This window comes from Panthera tigris, chromosome D4 (assembly GCF_018350195.1).
Source record: "Panthera tigris isolate Pti1 chromosome D4, P.tigris_Pti1_mat1.1, whole genome shotgun sequence".
Lineage (NCBI taxonomy): Eukaryota > Metazoa > Chordata > Mammalia > Carnivora > Felidae > Panthera > Panthera tigris.
The window spans coordinates 79646757-79663587 of record NC_056672.1 but is presented as its reverse complement, the minus strand read 5'-3'; the positions used below and the strand labels follow the sequence as shown (position 1 = coordinate 79663587).

The 16831-nt window shown below is 37.7% G+C and overlaps 1 protein-coding gene across 3 annotated transcripts in view; it reads right to left on the bottom strand.

Moving 5' to 3' along the window:
* CNTRL (centriolin) overlaps positions 1-16831 on the bottom strand; it is an 83742-nt gene that overhangs the window by 64458 nt on the left and 2453 nt on the right. Inside the window, exons 2-7 of one of the 3 annotated variants that reach the window (XM_042963763.1) lie at positions 16609-16720; positions 12039-12286; positions 8143-8273; positions 4334-4464; positions 2894-3035; positions 312-498 (exon numbers count right to left, since the gene is read on the bottom strand). In XM_042963763.1, coding sequence (XP_042819697.1) covers positions 312-498; positions 2894-3035; positions 4334-4464; positions 8143-8273; positions 12039-12255 — 808 coding nt within the window. In that variant the 5' untranslated portion in view covers positions 12256-12286; positions 16609-16720. The remainder of the gene's footprint in view (positions 1-311; positions 499-2893; positions 3036-4333; positions 4465-8142; positions 8274-12038; positions 12287-16608; positions 16721-16831) is intronic. The other 2 variants (XM_042963762.1, XM_042963764.1) reach the window with 2 other exon arrangements.

Here is a 16831-nt window from a genome sequence, read left to right as displayed (position 1 = left end):
GCTTTTTGTCTCTTTTCCACTACAACACAAGCTGCCTGAAGGCCAGTACCAATATCTTGTTCACCATTGTATCCTCGGTGCCGGACACAGTGCCTGGCTCACAGTACGTGCTCAATGAATATTTGCCAAGTCTTAATAATGTTAATGTACAATTGTTGTATAATGATGTTGATGTCAATTGATTTATGATGCATTTTCCACGCAAATTGTAATAGCATTATAAAGTTCATATGTCAATATATTTTTTGGATAACTCCTGCAAATAAATTCCTCCCCCGCCCAAATTTAGTTTTTTAAAAATGTCACCTTACCTAAACTGAATCTCTCAAAAGCTTCCTGTCTGTCCTGAGTAGTTACTGGCTGACCTTCCAGACTTTCTAATGAGCGAAGGTGAAAAATGGTAAACTGGATGTAATGAGGAAGGGCCACAACTGGATTTTCAAGTAGGATCAGAGAAGTCAAATCTTGAAGTGGTTTCAACTTGCTTACATCTTGGAGCTGAAATGATATATAACATTAGTATTAGTGTAAGTTAACTTTAAAATAAAAACATACCCAAGGAAGTAAGAAATCAAGAAAATTGCTATCAGCATGGCAAGGAACCCATGGTCCTATGCATAGAACCCATTATCCAAAACTGGTGTGAGGGGAGGAACAGAAAGGAAGTATCTGAGTATCTAGAGTATATCAGAGGAGTATTAGGCATTTTCCATATACCATTTCATTTATGATTCCTCACAATAACCTATGATATAAACACCACCTTAATTTTGGAGATGAAGAAACTGAGGTTCAAAGAAGTTAAATAACTTGCCCAAAGCTCAGAGCTTACAAATGAACAAAACAGGACCTGAATTCCAGTCTGTGTAACTTAAAACCTATTATCTTTTCACTGTACTGATTGAACACATCAAAAATATAAATGGCTATAAAAAAAGATTTTGGCAAATCTTCAGATAACGGTTAAAATTGGTAGTTAAAATAAATAAGAATATGGAGGGCTACTCACATTTTTGAAGTATGATTTTTATGTTTATCCAAAGAGGGATTTTAAAAGGTTGAGAAACACTATTTAAAAAAAAAATTTTGTTAACGTTTGTTAATTTTTTGAGAGAGAGAGAGCGTGAGCATGAGCAGGGAAGGAGCAGAGAAAGAGGGAGACAGAATCTGAAGCAGGCTCCAGGCTCTGAACTGTCATCACCGAGCCTGATGTAGGGCTGGAACCCACAAGCCGTGAGATTATGACCTGAGCCAGTCATATGCTTAACTGACTGAGCCACCCAGGCGCTCCGAGAAACACTATTTTTAATAGCTGGTACAAATAAATCTTCTCTCACAAGTGAATGTGTATCACTCTTACTGATGTCAATGTCAAATATAAACTGGGATGAGAAAGTCATGCAAAATTAGAAATGATGATAAATACTTATTGAATGATTTTCCTGTTAACATCAGCTGACACCAAATCCTATCTGAAAATCAACTACTTTGAGAAGTATTTTTAGCAAATTTTAGATTCATGGCTCCCACTTTCCATCACTCCATGAGCCACAAGAGCTCCAAAGTGATGCTGTGCAACATAGTACAGGGCTTGGGCTCTTCTGAGGCTGTTGGGCTGTTGCAGTGAAATGGCACAGAGTCATCTTACCACAACTTTATAAAAGGTGAAATAAAAAAGCAAAGACAATGCGAATTGCACCGCAATTAAACAAATGTTGATTATCATTATTGGCTTCTATTGGTGAAGGTTTAAGGAATACAACCCTAAGAGTTATTTAGTGTTTTAAAGTTTTTAAAGCATTTTCACATCTATCATTTTATCTGAGCCCCATAACACGCCGGTAAGGAAAGAAGGCAGGGTAGAATTTGGTTTTTTTCCAATTTAAACAATGAATTTTAGGCAGATAAAGGGATTTTCCAAGGTCACAGAAGGCAGGTCTAGACCCATATTAGAAGGCACAGCTTTTTTTTTTTTTTTTTAATGTTTATTTATTTTTGAGAGACAAAGAGAGAAAGTATGTGAGCAGGGGAGCAGCAGAGAGAGAGAGAAAGAAAGACAGAATCTGAAGAGGCTCCAGGCTCTGAGCTGTCAGCACAGAGCCCCACGCGGGGCTCGAACTCACAAGCCATGAGATCACGACCTGAGCCGAAGTCGGAAGCTTAACTGACTGAGCCACCCAGGTGTCCCAGAAGGCACAGCTTTTATTGTCTATTCTATGACTGATGTTCTTTAAATTAGGCATGATTGTTCCTCATTTTAATATAAATTTAAATAAATCAATGTTTTTACTTAAATACATATTGAACACCTGTGTAAACGTCAGAAGAAAATAATAAATTATACTCCAAAGAAAAATATACAGGATTATCAGATTGTGTGAGCCATGATAACAAAGTTGTTCTAATATAAAGAGCTAGTGATTAACCTTCTACAACACCTGACATTATAATCAAGCTTAATTTGTAAGTCTGAAAAAAACAAAGAACTCTGTTCCTGACATTCAGTGACCTGGATTTTGGCCCACGTTGTGTGCTTTGGGTAACAGACTCAACCCGAAAATGGAAAAAAGACTATACTCTCTGATAGTATTATAAAAATAATCCCTTTACTGCCTCCTTAAAAAAAGTTTTCTGAGGCTCAAATGAAATGGTAGATGCAGAAATCCTAAGAGGCCAACCCTCAGTTACCATGGAACTTTGCACAACCAGAAAGGCCTATATGTATTTACCCTAGAGAGTCCTTGATTATGCCTGAATTCGATATCTGGTCACAGGACCAAGAACTTTGAAAGAAGAAATCTCACTTTTTTTTTTTAAAAAAACTTAGATTTTAACTTTTTTTTCCACAAGTCTAAAAATTTGAAAAACATCCTTGCTACTCTGAATAACTTACCGATGAGATCTTGTTGCCTTTCAGATTGAGGATTCGCAAAGATTTTAACTTCTTCCCTAACCATATTGGGATATGTTCAATTTCATTTCCTGCAAGGTTTAGCTTTTGCAAATTATGCATATTTTCTATGCCTTCAATTTTGCTGGAAAAAATAAAATCAAATTTAGTAAATATAATGATACAGTCCTTCCCTTGTATGTTTAGAATAAATTGCCTTCGTTTTATGTGGGGTTAATTTTCGTAATTAAAATTTGTTAACCCTTTTTATAAATGAGAAACAAACAAAAAGTGGCTGAAAAGAAATTGATCAGAACAGCTAAGCTGCCAACTCTTCATTACTGGGTTCAGGAATCCTACGTATCTTACTATCAAACTTTAGGATCCCACAATACAGAAGAGTCTGTCCGTGGCATTCTAATCACTGTGAGAAGTACTAGTGGGAAGCTAGAGGAGAGGTGAAAATCTCAAGAGCACACACACGCTATGCCAGCAAGATATGGCTGCCATTTTGAACTTGTGGCCTCCCTAAAACAACACTATATTTATGAACATAAATATTTCAGTCAGAATATTTAAATCAATAAAGCATCACTCACACTGAGGAATTTTCACTGATGAAACATTTTCCCAACTGAATTGTCAAATTAATTTCTTGGTAAGTTTTCTATATGGGCAAATATTTCCAAGCTTTTATATCTTCATTTTCACTTTATTGGAATTGCTTTCATTACGATCAATTATTTTTTATATAAACCTTATGTTAAGGATTTAACTCATTAATCAGGTTTTTCCCCCATTCCATTTTTGCTGTATTAGAGCCTCTGCCACTGTTAGTTGTTTTATTTTGTTGGCCACTGTATCTACCAAGTCTAAGGCAGGGCGAAGTATATAAAGATTTTCAAGATTTGACAATTGCATCCTTTAGTTTATAACAGGTTTTCTGTGTGTATTTTTTTGCCACTGCCAGTTTTATTATGTTTCTTTCTCACAGTAATATATACTATGAAGTGGAAACATGACTGAGAGTGTATTTCTTAGAGCAATAAACAAAAAACTTCAGGATAAACACATAGGATCAAAACACATTGGAATATCTTTAGGATCAAAATGATAGGGTTAAAACACTGCTTCCTGTCAACTTTCTTAATGTAATAAGGCAGTGGATCAAAGACTCTACCTGTGAAAACTTCCTGTCAAACACAGAATTAAGATAAAACTTGGTACTCATGTATCTCCTTGGATAACGCTAGAAAGATATTATTCTGCACTTTAGTAATGCCAAAACACAAAAGCAGTTATATGTGAAGCACTAGGCTAGCAATGAATGAGGATCCAGGTGTCTGCTATTTCAAAGGACTCTTTCAATTCAGTAATGTGAGTGGCATTAATCTCTCTAACAAAGACAACCCTGCAATGCTACCTAAGGAAGTATTTACTTACCAGATTTTGTTATATGACAAGTTGAGTTCACGTAATTTTACCAGCTTGTCCATCTTCTCAATCTTCCCTATTATATTATAGCTGAGATTCAGTACTTCAAGTTTAACACATTTTTCCAAATTTTCGATATACTAATTGGAAACAAATGAATACTTTAGACAACAGATTCTTTGACATAAAGTACACCGTGTATGTATGTGCATCAGGGGCTGTTTTAATCAGTCACCAGAAAATAATAAACCCTTACTGCTCTCCTGGACAATCCCTTGGTACGGGATTCCTTTGACCAGGAATAGCAGCTCTCCCCAAACTTTCCTTGCCCTTCGACAGACAACACTTCCTATGCACTGAGACACTCGAGACTGTCCACCAAGAATTCCACCTCAACTTTTCTATCCCTCTCCCTCTTCTCCTTCTTTCCTCAAAGTACACTCTTTGAGGTACGGACACTCTTGCATCATCTCATCTACCCCCCTCCCCCCACCCCATGCTCTTGCATCTTCAATCTCTATCTCTCCTGGATCAAATTTAAAAAGTCACTATTCAGAGGCACCAGGGTGGCTTGGTCAGTTGAGCGTCCAACTCTTGATTTTGGCTCAGGTCGTGATCTCAAGGTTCATGGGGTCGAGCCCCCCATCAGGCTCTGCATGGACAGCTTGGAGCCTGCTTGGGATTCTCTCTGTCCCTCTCTCTCTCTCTCTCTCTCTCTCCCTTTCTCTCTCTCTCTCTCTCTGCCCTCCCCCAACCCCCCGGCTCCCTATCTCTCTCTCTCAAAAAAAATAAACTTTTTTGAAAAGTCACTATTCAAAAGACAGCTATTATGCTGTTACTACATACCAGATACAGCACCAGGCAATGGATACCAATGAACTAGACCATCCCCCCTGCTGCAGGAGCCTTTTTTTTGGCAGGCTCAGTCTCCTCTGTATAAAGCAAATCACCTCATGCTGAACCTGTTTTCCTATCAAGCTATCATTTTATCTCCTTTATTTGTGACCACGTCCTCACAAGAGTTGTGTACGTTTGTTCATTCTGCTTTCCGTTTACTCTTACTCTATTGGTAAGGCACTATATCTTCTGCCTTTACTAGGTAATCAAATAGTTCTAAGACTGCCATTCATTCATCCATTCTACACATATTTCTCAAACATGGATTATGTGCCAGGAACTGTTCTAGGTACTGGAAATACAGTGCTGAATAAGGAAACCAAAGTCCTTGTTTTCATTCACAGAGAAAGCCAGTAAAGAAATAAACAACATTTTCAGATGTTGAAGCATATTCACAAGAAAAGAAAGATAATGTGACATGACAGCATGCAAGGAATCCAGAGGGCAGATCTGTCTGCTGTGTTCACTGTGATAGCATAAATGCCTGGCACATAATGGGCAATGAATAAATACTCGGTGACTGAAAGAATGAGGAGTCACTGAGAAGGGAGTTAATTGCAACTGGGTGGCACACAGAGGATGTACACTCAGCTGAGACCTAAATAACAAAAAGCCAGCTGTGTGAACAGGCAGAGTAAAAAAGAAAAAATACAAAGGCCCTAAAAGAATGAACTTGGTTGGTTTGAGAAACAGAAGGACTTTTTAACCACCAGATCCAAATGACGTCTTCTAAGCTTTAGTCCTATTTAATGATTCCATGACATTTTTTATCATCCGTTTGTGCTTGATATTCTCCCTCCATTGGCCTCTCTCCATCATACTCTTAGATCTTCTGTTCTCATAGCCCCTTCAGCCTCTCCTCTGTGTGCTTTCTCTGATTCCCCTTCACTATTTCTCCTCTTAATGCTAGGCATTCTTCTAGGAAGCTCTATGTTCCCAGAGATCAGAAACCGAGCTTATTTACCTGTGTATGGTGTTCCTATAGCCTAACATAATGCCTGGCATATAATAAGCATACAGTAAATATTTACCACTTTGGTGTCATTTTTGCAACTTGTAAACTCTAGAATGTCTCCTTTTTCCTTTTTTAAAAAATTTTATTTATTTATTTTGAAAGGGGATAGGGACAGAGAGTGGGAGAGAGAATCTGCACTGTCAGTGCAGAGCCCTACATGGGGCTTGATCCCACGACCATGAGATCATGACCTGAGCCAAAATCAAGAGTCGGATTGAGCCACCAGCTGAGCCACCCAGGTGCCCTCTCCTGTTTCCTTTTTAATTACATAAGTAATACATAAATATATTCTAATGAAAATTTCAAACGAAACGTAAGAAGCTCTCTTCATCACGTCCCCAGGCCCATGTAAAAGATCAAACTGATCAAAGGTAGCCATTGTTGAAATACATCTGTACCTTTCAATTCATTTACATCCATACATACGCATATATAAAAACAGAATTTTTAGATCTTACTATACAAGATGTTTTAGAACTTGCTTTTTTTCCCTATTAAATACACTGGACATTTTCTCATGTTAATACATAGAGTTCTAACTCAATTTTTTAAAAAACTTGGTAGTATTTCATGGTATACTGTATCACAATTCATTTAAAACCAATCCCCTATTGACATTTGGTTATTTCCAAATTTTCTATTTTAAAAAATGCTTAATAAACATGCCTATATACTTTTGGATAAATGTATATGTAAATCGAGTACAACAGACATTGAGGAGTAGAATTGCTGGGTTAGTAAGTATAAATTCAGTAAATATAAACTCAATTTCTGGATCAAATAAGTACATTTGACATTTGGATAAATGCTACCAGTCTTTATAAAATGCAGCACCAATCTGTATGTCCCACTAAGACCATATGATAATATGCACTTCCCACACCTTTCTGAACATGAAATAATCCTTTTGATTCTTGTCCATTAGACACACAAGATGGAAAATGGTACCAAACTCTTATTTTATTTCATATTTATTTGATATTAATTAAGTTGAATACATTTTCATGTCAGTATTAGTCATTTATAATACTTTTGCGAATGCCTTGTTCATACCCTTTGCACATTTTCCATTGAGTTGTCTCTCTTACCAAATTGTAGAAGCTCTTTACATTATATGGGTATTGTTACAGATGTTGAAAACAGTCCCTGCCAGTTTGTTGCTTTTAACTTTTTAAAAGGTACCTTTCATTAAACACTTTTTAATCTTTACACAAGCTAAGTCTGTCAATATTTTTCTACGTGGCATTAAGGCTGGTGTTTGCTTAAAGGGCTTTCCCGACTCTTCTAAAATATATTCTCCTATATTCTTTCCTAATACTGTTACGGTATTTCTGTGGGTTGGTTTTGCTTTGGTCTCCTTAAGATATTCAACCTTCTGGAATTAATTTTTGTGACTATTGTAGTAGGCATCTAAGTTTATATATTTTCCAGTTCAAAAATTTAAGTCATCTTTTACAATGTGTTCATATTGGATAGTTTGTGAATAAACCAGTAAACACTCTAGAGCAGGGATCAACAAGCTTTTTTGGAAAAAGCCACGTAATGAATATTTTTGGCTTTGTGGGCCTTATAAAAAACAGCCACAGACAATATTCATGATAAATGAGTGTGGCTGTGTTCCAATAAAATTTTATTTACAAAAATAGGCAGCAGGCCCGATTTGGCCTTACAAGCTGTAGTTTGCCAATCACTTCTCTAGAGAGAATCCAATAATGTATAGAATAGTAACAGCTTATGAATGTGAAAATGTCATAGTTCTGACAGAACTTTCACTGGAAACAATACAATATCTGCTACAAATTAGCAAGAGATGTTACTGTAAATCTAATATAATCTTTTAATTTTTAGTTTTAAAACACAGGAAAATTAAAAACAATGTCCATATTTAGAAATGCTGATAACTTACCCTAAATTTCTTGCCACCATCTTTAGCAAGTGAAAGGTTCAGAGATTTTACCAAGGCCAAATTGTCCTGTTTAGTAAGTTTTTTAACAAGGGCCTCTGTAATATATCGGACTCCTGCATGTGAATCAGCTTCTGCAATTAGAGAAACAGATCATCATCAGTAGATGACATACATTTTCTGAAAAACATATTAGTTTGATGTTATATAACAAAAAAAAAAATTGTTTTAAGCCATGCAAATATTAAAACAGCTGGTTAGTGCTAATTGCAATGTTTAAATGTTACTCTATATAGCATTATATAATAACAATTATATAGCATCTATAATAATGTCACTAAATATTAACCATGTACCACGCTGTGCTAAGTGCTTTACACTTAGAAAATTTGATTTGTAGGACAAATTTTTGAAATAGAAATTACTATATCTATTTATTTTTAAAAAATTATAACAGTTTGCTCAAGATCTTGTAACTAGTGATGTGCAAATCCAGGCTTGAATGCAGGCAGATGAATCTAAAACATACACTTGAGGGGCGCCTGGGTGGCGCAGTCGGTTAAGCGTCCGACTTCAGCCAGGTCACGATCTCGCGGTCCGTGAGTTCGAGCCCCGCGTCAGGCTCTGGGCTGATGGCTCGGAGCCTGGAGCCTGTTTCCGATTCTGTGTCTCCCTCTCTCTCTGCCCCTCCCCCGTTCATGCTCTGTCTCTCTCTGTCCCAAAAATAAATAAAAAACGTTGAAAAAAAAAAATTTAAAAAAATAAAATAAAATAAAATAAAACATACACTTGAAAAAAAATTTAACGTTTATTCATTTTTTTGAGAGACAAGAGAGAGTGGGGGAGGGGAAGAGAGAGAGACAGAGACAAAATCCAAAGCAGTCTCCAGGCTCTGAGCTGTCAGCACAGAGCCCAACAAGGGGCCTAAACTCAGGAACCGTGAGATCATGACCTGAGTCGAAGTCAACTGCTCAACCAACTGAGCCACCCAGGCACCCCTAAAACTTACACTTTTAATAATTATGCAGCACTGAAGTTTCCAGCAATATTTTGATGTTAGCTTTTTTTTTTTTAAATAAACTGGCACTAACCTGGGTTTGTTTTTTAAATTCCAACGTAAAGTTCAAAAACACTGGAATTCTTTCTATATATATTTATATATACATACATGTGTACATATATATAATTATTGTCTACGTAATTTATTGTGTGTATGTGTGTATATATATATATATATATACACACATACATAATTTATTGTCAAACTGGTTTCCATACAACACCCAGTGCTCATCCCAACAGGTGCCCTCCTCAATGCCCATCACCCACTTTCCCCTCTCCCCTACCTGCCATCAACCCTCAGTTTGTTCTCAGTATTTAAGAGTCTCTTATGGTTTGCCTCCTTCCCTCTCTATAACTTTTTTTCCCCCTTCCCCTCCCCCATGGTCTTCTGTTAAGTTTCTCAGGATCCACATAGGAGTGAAAACATACGGTATCTGTCTTTCTCTGCCTGACTTATTTCACTTAGCATCACACTCTCCAGTTCCATCCACGTTGCTACAAAAGGCCATATTTCATTCTTTCTCATTGCCAAGTAGTATTCCATTGTATATAAACCACAATTTCTTTATCCATTCATCAGTTGATGGACATTTAGGCTCTTCCCATAATTTGGCCACTGTTGAAAGCGCTGCTATAAACACTGGGGTACAAGCGCTCCTATGTATCAACACTCCTGTATCCCTTGGGTAAATTCCTAGCAGTGCTATTGCTGGGTCATAAGGTAGATCTATTTTCCATTTTTTGAGGAACCTCCACACTGTTTTCCAGAGCAGCTGTACCAGTATGCATTCCCACCAACAGTGCAAGAGGGTTCCCGTTTCTCCACATCCTCTCCAGCATCTATAGTCTCCTGATTTGTTCATTTTAGCCACTCTGACTGGCGTGAGGTGATATCTGAGTGTGGTTTTGATTTGTATTTCCCTGATGAGGAGCAACGTTGAGCATCTTTTCATGTGCCTGTTGGCCATCTGGATGTCTTCTTTAGAGAAGTGTCTATTCATGTTTTCTGCCCATTTCTTCACTGGATTATTTGTTTTTCGGGTGTGGAGTTTGGTGAGTTCTTTATAGATTTTGGATTCTAGCCCTTTATCCCATATGTCATTTGCAAATAACTTTTCCCATTCGGTCAGTTGCCTTTTAGTTTTGTTGATTGTTTCCTTTTCAGTGCAGAAGCTTTTTATCTTGATGAGGTCCCAATAGGTCATTTTTGCTTTTAATTCCCTTGCCTTTGGAGATGTGTTGAGTAAGAAATTGCTGTGGCTGAGGTCAGATAGGTTCTTTTCCTGCTTTCTCCTCTAGGGTTTTGATGGTTTCCTGTCTCACATTCAGGCCCTTCATCCATTTTGAGTTTATTTTTGTGAATGGTGTAAGAAAGTGGTCTAGTTTCATCTTTCTGCATGTTGCTGTCCAGTTCTCCCAGCACCATTTGTTAAAGAGACTGTCTTTTTTCCATTGGATATTCTTCCCTGGTTTGTCAAAGATTAGTTGGCCATACATTTGTGGGTCCAATTCTGGAGTCTCTATTCTATTCCATTGGTCTGTGAGGAACACTGGAATTCTTAAAAATCTTTTCTTAAATGGTGAGAAACTCAAATTTGTTGGTCTTATAAATAGAGAGTAACACCACATATTTTATAAAGCACTAACGTGATGGATTGCATACCCTGTCCTAAGCCTGCATATTGCTATCAAAGTTTATTAAAGCCATCTTACATTTTACAAAAGCAGCTGTAAAAAGAAAATTCTTTATGAGTCAGAAAAAATTAATGCTGGGTTCCCGATTCAGGCTGTGTGACAAAGATTTCCTATGACTGTTTATGATAAGTTAATATTAGGTTTATTCTGGTTCCAAATAAAATGATTTTCCTTTACTTTGGAAAGAAACTAATATTCTAAAATATTAATCAAATTAGAGTCACCAATGCACCAACTGGCAGCAAGGGTATAGTCTGAACTCAATTGCTGATCTGATAAGGTTTATTAATAAAAACCGATCAAATAGATAGCTATGACTTCATGACTTAACAAAGAAATCACATAGTTTTCATTCACATTTAGTCACATTAAATCGTTTCTTTGAAAAAAAGAATCTGAAAACAGATTCCCACACTAACAGACTGTCTTTAAGAAAGAAATAAAAACAAAACCTTGGTGGAATATTTACACGTCCCTTACAGGAAAATCAGTCCGTTCACAGACAGGCACTCTGTCAATAAGCAGACTGGAATAGTGCAAGGGTGGATAACATTTCTGCACTGAATTAAGGCACGCCACTCTGAAGTGAACACATAGGCTTTTCCTCTAACCAAAGATGATGGTAAATTTGGCAGATGAGCACTAAGGCACTCTCCCACCACAGGAAATAAAGCTTCCTCTTTCTGGAAACTCCCTTCTCCTTTGCCCTCAGCTTTCAGACAGCTTCACCCTCACCCAGAAGACTTCATCCTCCACTGTCCTTAGACACTTTCCGTCGGCATAAACAATAGGTCATGTTAGTACCAAGATACGTATTTCACTTGGACCAAAAAGGTACGTTCAGTATTTTCCATCTCTACTCAAGAGTATGTGTTCAAATTCTTAAATTTTTTTTTTTTTTTTAGTGTTTATTATTTCTTTTTGAGACAGAGACAGAGCGTGAGCAGGGGAGGGGCAGAGAGAGAGAGACACACACACAGAACCCAAAACAGGTTCCAGACTCTGAGCTGTCAGCACAGAGCCCGACACGGGGCTCACACCCACAAACTGCGAGATCATGACCTGAGCCAAAGTTGGACGCTTAACCGATTGAGCCACCCAGGTGCCCGTGTGTTCAAATTCTTAAGATTAAAAAGCATTACCTTTATGGTCTTGGTAGTCCAGAAGCATAGTGTTTTCATCTGTGATCTCACCTTGCTCATGCCACTGTCCTCCAAAATGAAAAGGCAGAGTCTCAGATCCACTTAAAGGCGAAAGTGACCTAGATCTCATATTGGACGTGAGGGATGGTGAACTAGGAGAACGAGGTGATGGGGGCATCTTTGCTCTGGAAAATTTTTGCTGAGAACCTTTCTTCATGACAAGAATAAAGCCAGGTGTCCATCAAAACCTGTAAGAGTTTTCAGTATATTTAATAAGGTTAATTTTTTAGAGTTCTCAAAACTATTAATTTCTAGCATTTTTTAAGTAAGTTCTGTGCCCTAAGTGGGGCTCAAACTCACAACCCCAAGTTCAAGACTCGTAGGCTCTAATGACTGAGCCAGCCAGGCACGCCCCTCTTTCTAGTGTTTTTAAGGTGACAACATTAGAAACTCAGAGGCTAGAGATGCCAGGATCCATACTATTCCAGGCAGATGGAAGCGGACACTGCTTCAGACACTGCTGGTCACCTGGCCAAAGGAAACGCAGACTTTCAGAGGGTCTTGTATTGACGCATGCTCCACCCAGAAGTTTTACCTGTCATTTCTGTTCTCTAGTGGGCCAAACTAGTCACAACACCCTCATACCCACAAAGGTCCTAGAATGCAAGAAGGTAGAAATATCTGGCAACCAGCAGTATTTCATACTGATGAGTACTCTCTCCTCCTGATAACGTTTCTTCTTTCGCTTCTGGGACACCACATTCTCCTGGTATCCTCCTGCATCTGTGGCCACTCCTTGGCTTCCTTTGCTGGTTCACACTCTAGTCAATCCTCAAATGTCAGGGCTCCTCAAGTCTCTTTTACTCTCTCTAATCTCACTTTAGACAATCTAATGCACACCCATGGCTCCCAGTGTCACCTCTATACTGATGTTTTTATATTTATTCCAACCTCTCTCTTGAGGTCCAGACTCCTATTCCCAACTGTCTCCTTGATATCTCATTGCCTTAGTAACTCAACATGTCCAAACTGAATTTATCATTTCCCCCATTCCTCCATTTTCCTCCCATATAGAACAATGCACAAAACATAAGTGTACAGCTCCATGAATTTTTACACACTGAATACAACCAGTATCCAGATCAAGAAACAGAATATTACCAGAACCCCAGAAGCCTCCTCATGCCCCCTTCTAATCATTAACCCCCACACCTGGGGAATCACTATCCTGATTTCCAATGCCAGAGGTTTTTTAAACTATTTTTTTTAAAGATTTTGATTTTTGAGTAATCCCTAGACCCAACCTGGGGCTTGAACTCACAACCCGAAGATCAAGAGTTGCACACTCTACCAACTGAGCCAGCCAGGTGCCCCAGAAACTATTTTTGAGCTGTATGTAAATAAAATCATAGAATATCTTTTATATCTGCCTTCTTTGTTAAACATTATGCTTCAGATATTCATTCACATTTGTCTCATTCTATTTGAAAAACATCTGATCACTTCAAACTCGCATGGCTTCTATTGCTTGTCCAAAATCAATTTTGTTGAAGTTCAGATCTTCCAGAAGGAAAGGAAGCATTTATTGATGAAAGGGACCTTAGTCAAATCCCTTTACTTTTCATAAAAGGAAATTAAGGCCCAGAACAGTAAATGACCTGGTCAAACACAATGCTAGCTGTAGTAACCATGAGAATCAGTTCTCCTCTCAAACTAATTTGTAACACAAATAACATAATTAACCTAGTAGAATGTAAGTTCCACGAAAGTAGGGATACTGTTCACTGATTTATTCCAGGCCTAGGACAGAGCTTAGCAGAAAGCAGATAAGTAATATTTACCTAATGAATTCTTCATGAAGAACTTGGAACTGACAAAATGATATTTAGTACCTCAGCAAAGGATATCTTCTTGAGCAATATTAGTCCTCAACCTCGACTCCTACTATGCAAGGTTAGGTTTATGCAAAAAAGATGGTCATGATACACAGTTGCTCTTAGAAGTGTAATCATTCTAAAAACATTGCAAAAATTACAAGTTTGACAAACTTTTAGACAAAAAAAATCTTATAAAATGGACAGGTCCTGAGCAAGGGTGCACTAACAATGATCCTATTTTTATTCAACATCCATAATCTCTCCTACTCTCTCCTTTTAAAATATTAAGACAAAACACAAATTAATTTTTAGAAAAGTAGTTTTCAATTCAAAGATTTGGGGCAGCTCAAATGTTAATGCTATATAAATTGGTATTAGAAAGAGATATTATAATGGTTTGATGTGTGAAAACCTTCACAAGTATATGGGTATTATTATACAGGCTGGGATTATGAAGAAATTTGTTAAATGGTTGGAACATACACAATATAGGTAAAAGAGAGCTGCCATTAATATAGTCAATCAATTAACCAACAATTGGCAGATGTAACACCTTTCAATGACTACATAGTCATTCTAGGAATGCTGATCTTACGCAAAAACATTTCTAGAATTCTTTTTTGGGTCCTGCTTTCAGAATTAATTTATACATCTCACAAGAAAATCAGACCCATTACTTCAGCTACAACTTTTTCCTTTCCCAGTTTGATCATTAACTTTACCAAGTGTCAAATACTGTGATAAGCTCTTACATGTATCATCACAGTAGAAGGAATAAATACAACAATTCCACGAAATAGCTGTTATTATCCCCCCCCCATAAAGATTAAAAGGTTAAGTAATTTGTTCAAAGTCCCAGAACTAATTGGTTAAGCCAAGGCTTGAATCCTGATCTGATTCCAAAGCCCGTGTCTTCATTACTGCATCATATTGGTGAGTTTTCTGGAGTCCAGATCATGTTTGATTTGCTCTCTAGAGCCTAGCATGGTGCCTCACACAAAATAGACCAGAAAAAATGCCACTAAAGGACCTTGATCAATGAATAACATGTAATGTAAGAACAATTCCTGGAGGAAAAACAGAAAATTTAATACAACAGCATCACTGAACTTATTTATGATCTAGCTTCTTAAGGTGACTAGTTTGAAGAGAGAAAAAAAAAAACTGTTACATTTGTTTTTAAAAAGGGATTATTTTGGGGTGCCTGGGTGGCTCAGTCTGTTGAGCGTCCGACTTCGGCTCAGATCATGATCTCACGGTTCGATCTCCTGAGTTCGAGTCCCACATAGGGCTCTGTGCTAACAGTGCAGAGCCTGGAGCCTGTTTCAGATTCTGTGTCTCCCTCTCTCTCTGCCCCCTCCCTCTCTCTTTCAAAAATAAATAAACATGAAAAAAAATTTTTTAAGTGATTATTTCACAATTATATATTACAATATGGCAACTTCCTTATATCAATAGTCTGGCTCACTTTAAATTACAAACTTCTATGTGTCTTTACTTTCTCTTTCACTTTTTTTAATGTTTATTTATTTTTGAGACAGAGAGAGAGCACGAGCAGGGGAGGGGCAGAGAGAGAGCGAGGCGGAGGACCCGAAGCAGGCTCTCAGCTGACAGCAGACAGCCCGATGTGAGGCTTGAACTCTCACACCATGAATGAGATCATGACCTGAGCTAAAGTCAGACGCTTAACCCACTGGGCCACCTGGGCACCCCTTTCTTTCATTTTTTCATGTTAAACTATCCATATGGTTCAGAAAAGCCTCCTCCAAGTCACATAACAGCTCGTCATGCCAGTGACAAGGCTTTTGGTCCTAATTTCACAAGTGTGGCAAAAAACTTGTGTTACTATCACACTACTCTGCCATGGAAACCAGTCTCTTAGGAATACTATTGGTTCTGTAATAAGCTGAAATGGCTTCTCTTCTTAAATAAGATTAGTAGGCTCAAACTTGAGGACAGCTAAGAGGCATGTGCTTTAAAAATAAAATTATAAAAACTAATTAACTAATTAGTTAAAAATTGTATTTATTCCTGAATTAAAATGTAATTTTCATAAGGGCAAGAGATTAAAAAAATAAAAGAGGGGAGGAACAGGGAGGGCCCAGTTGTCACTTCTACGTATCTTTCTCTATCCTATAACGTGATAGAAAATTACATAATTAGAATAATAGTGTGTGCCACATGCTACAGAGATATGCTTTATAGATTTTTGAGTTTCGTGGCTAAAAAAAAGCACATCTTAGGGGCGCCTGGGTGGCTCAGTCAGTTGCGTGTCCAACTTCAGCTCAGGTCATGATCCTGGGGTTAGTGGGTTCAAGCCCCACATCAGGCTTGCTGCTGTCAGTCTATCAGCACAAAGCCTGCTTTGGATCTTCTGTCCCCCTCTCTCTGCCCCTCCCCCACTTGTGCTCTCTCAAAAATAAATAGTTAAAAAAAAAAAGCACATCTTATATTTCTATGCAATGCAATTATTTTGTATCCCACATCTTAGTCTTCTCTCTAAATTCTTAAAATATTGAACTGAACCATCCTGAATTCTCCTCATAACATCCTAAGGACTAAGACCTTCTGGGCCTCACTAGACTATCATGAAGTCCTCTGCTACCTCTCTGCTACCATGAAGTTCTCTACCTCAGAAAAACTCTGATCAGAAAAACTTTTACTCATTTATAGTTTTTAAAAAAATATCTTACAATGGATTTGGGAAATCTAGGTCAACTCCTTTCTTTTATGAATTGTAACGTGGCTCCAAAGTCAAAATGCATTCTCAGGTCCCCTCTCTGGGTCGCCATAGCTCCTGTAAGACTTGGACATTCGAACAACAGATACGTATTACAATCTCATAAAACAGCTAACTCAGTAATAGTGAACTAGGCTGTGCTTGAGAGCAGCTGGCATTATTTCAGAGACTAGCAC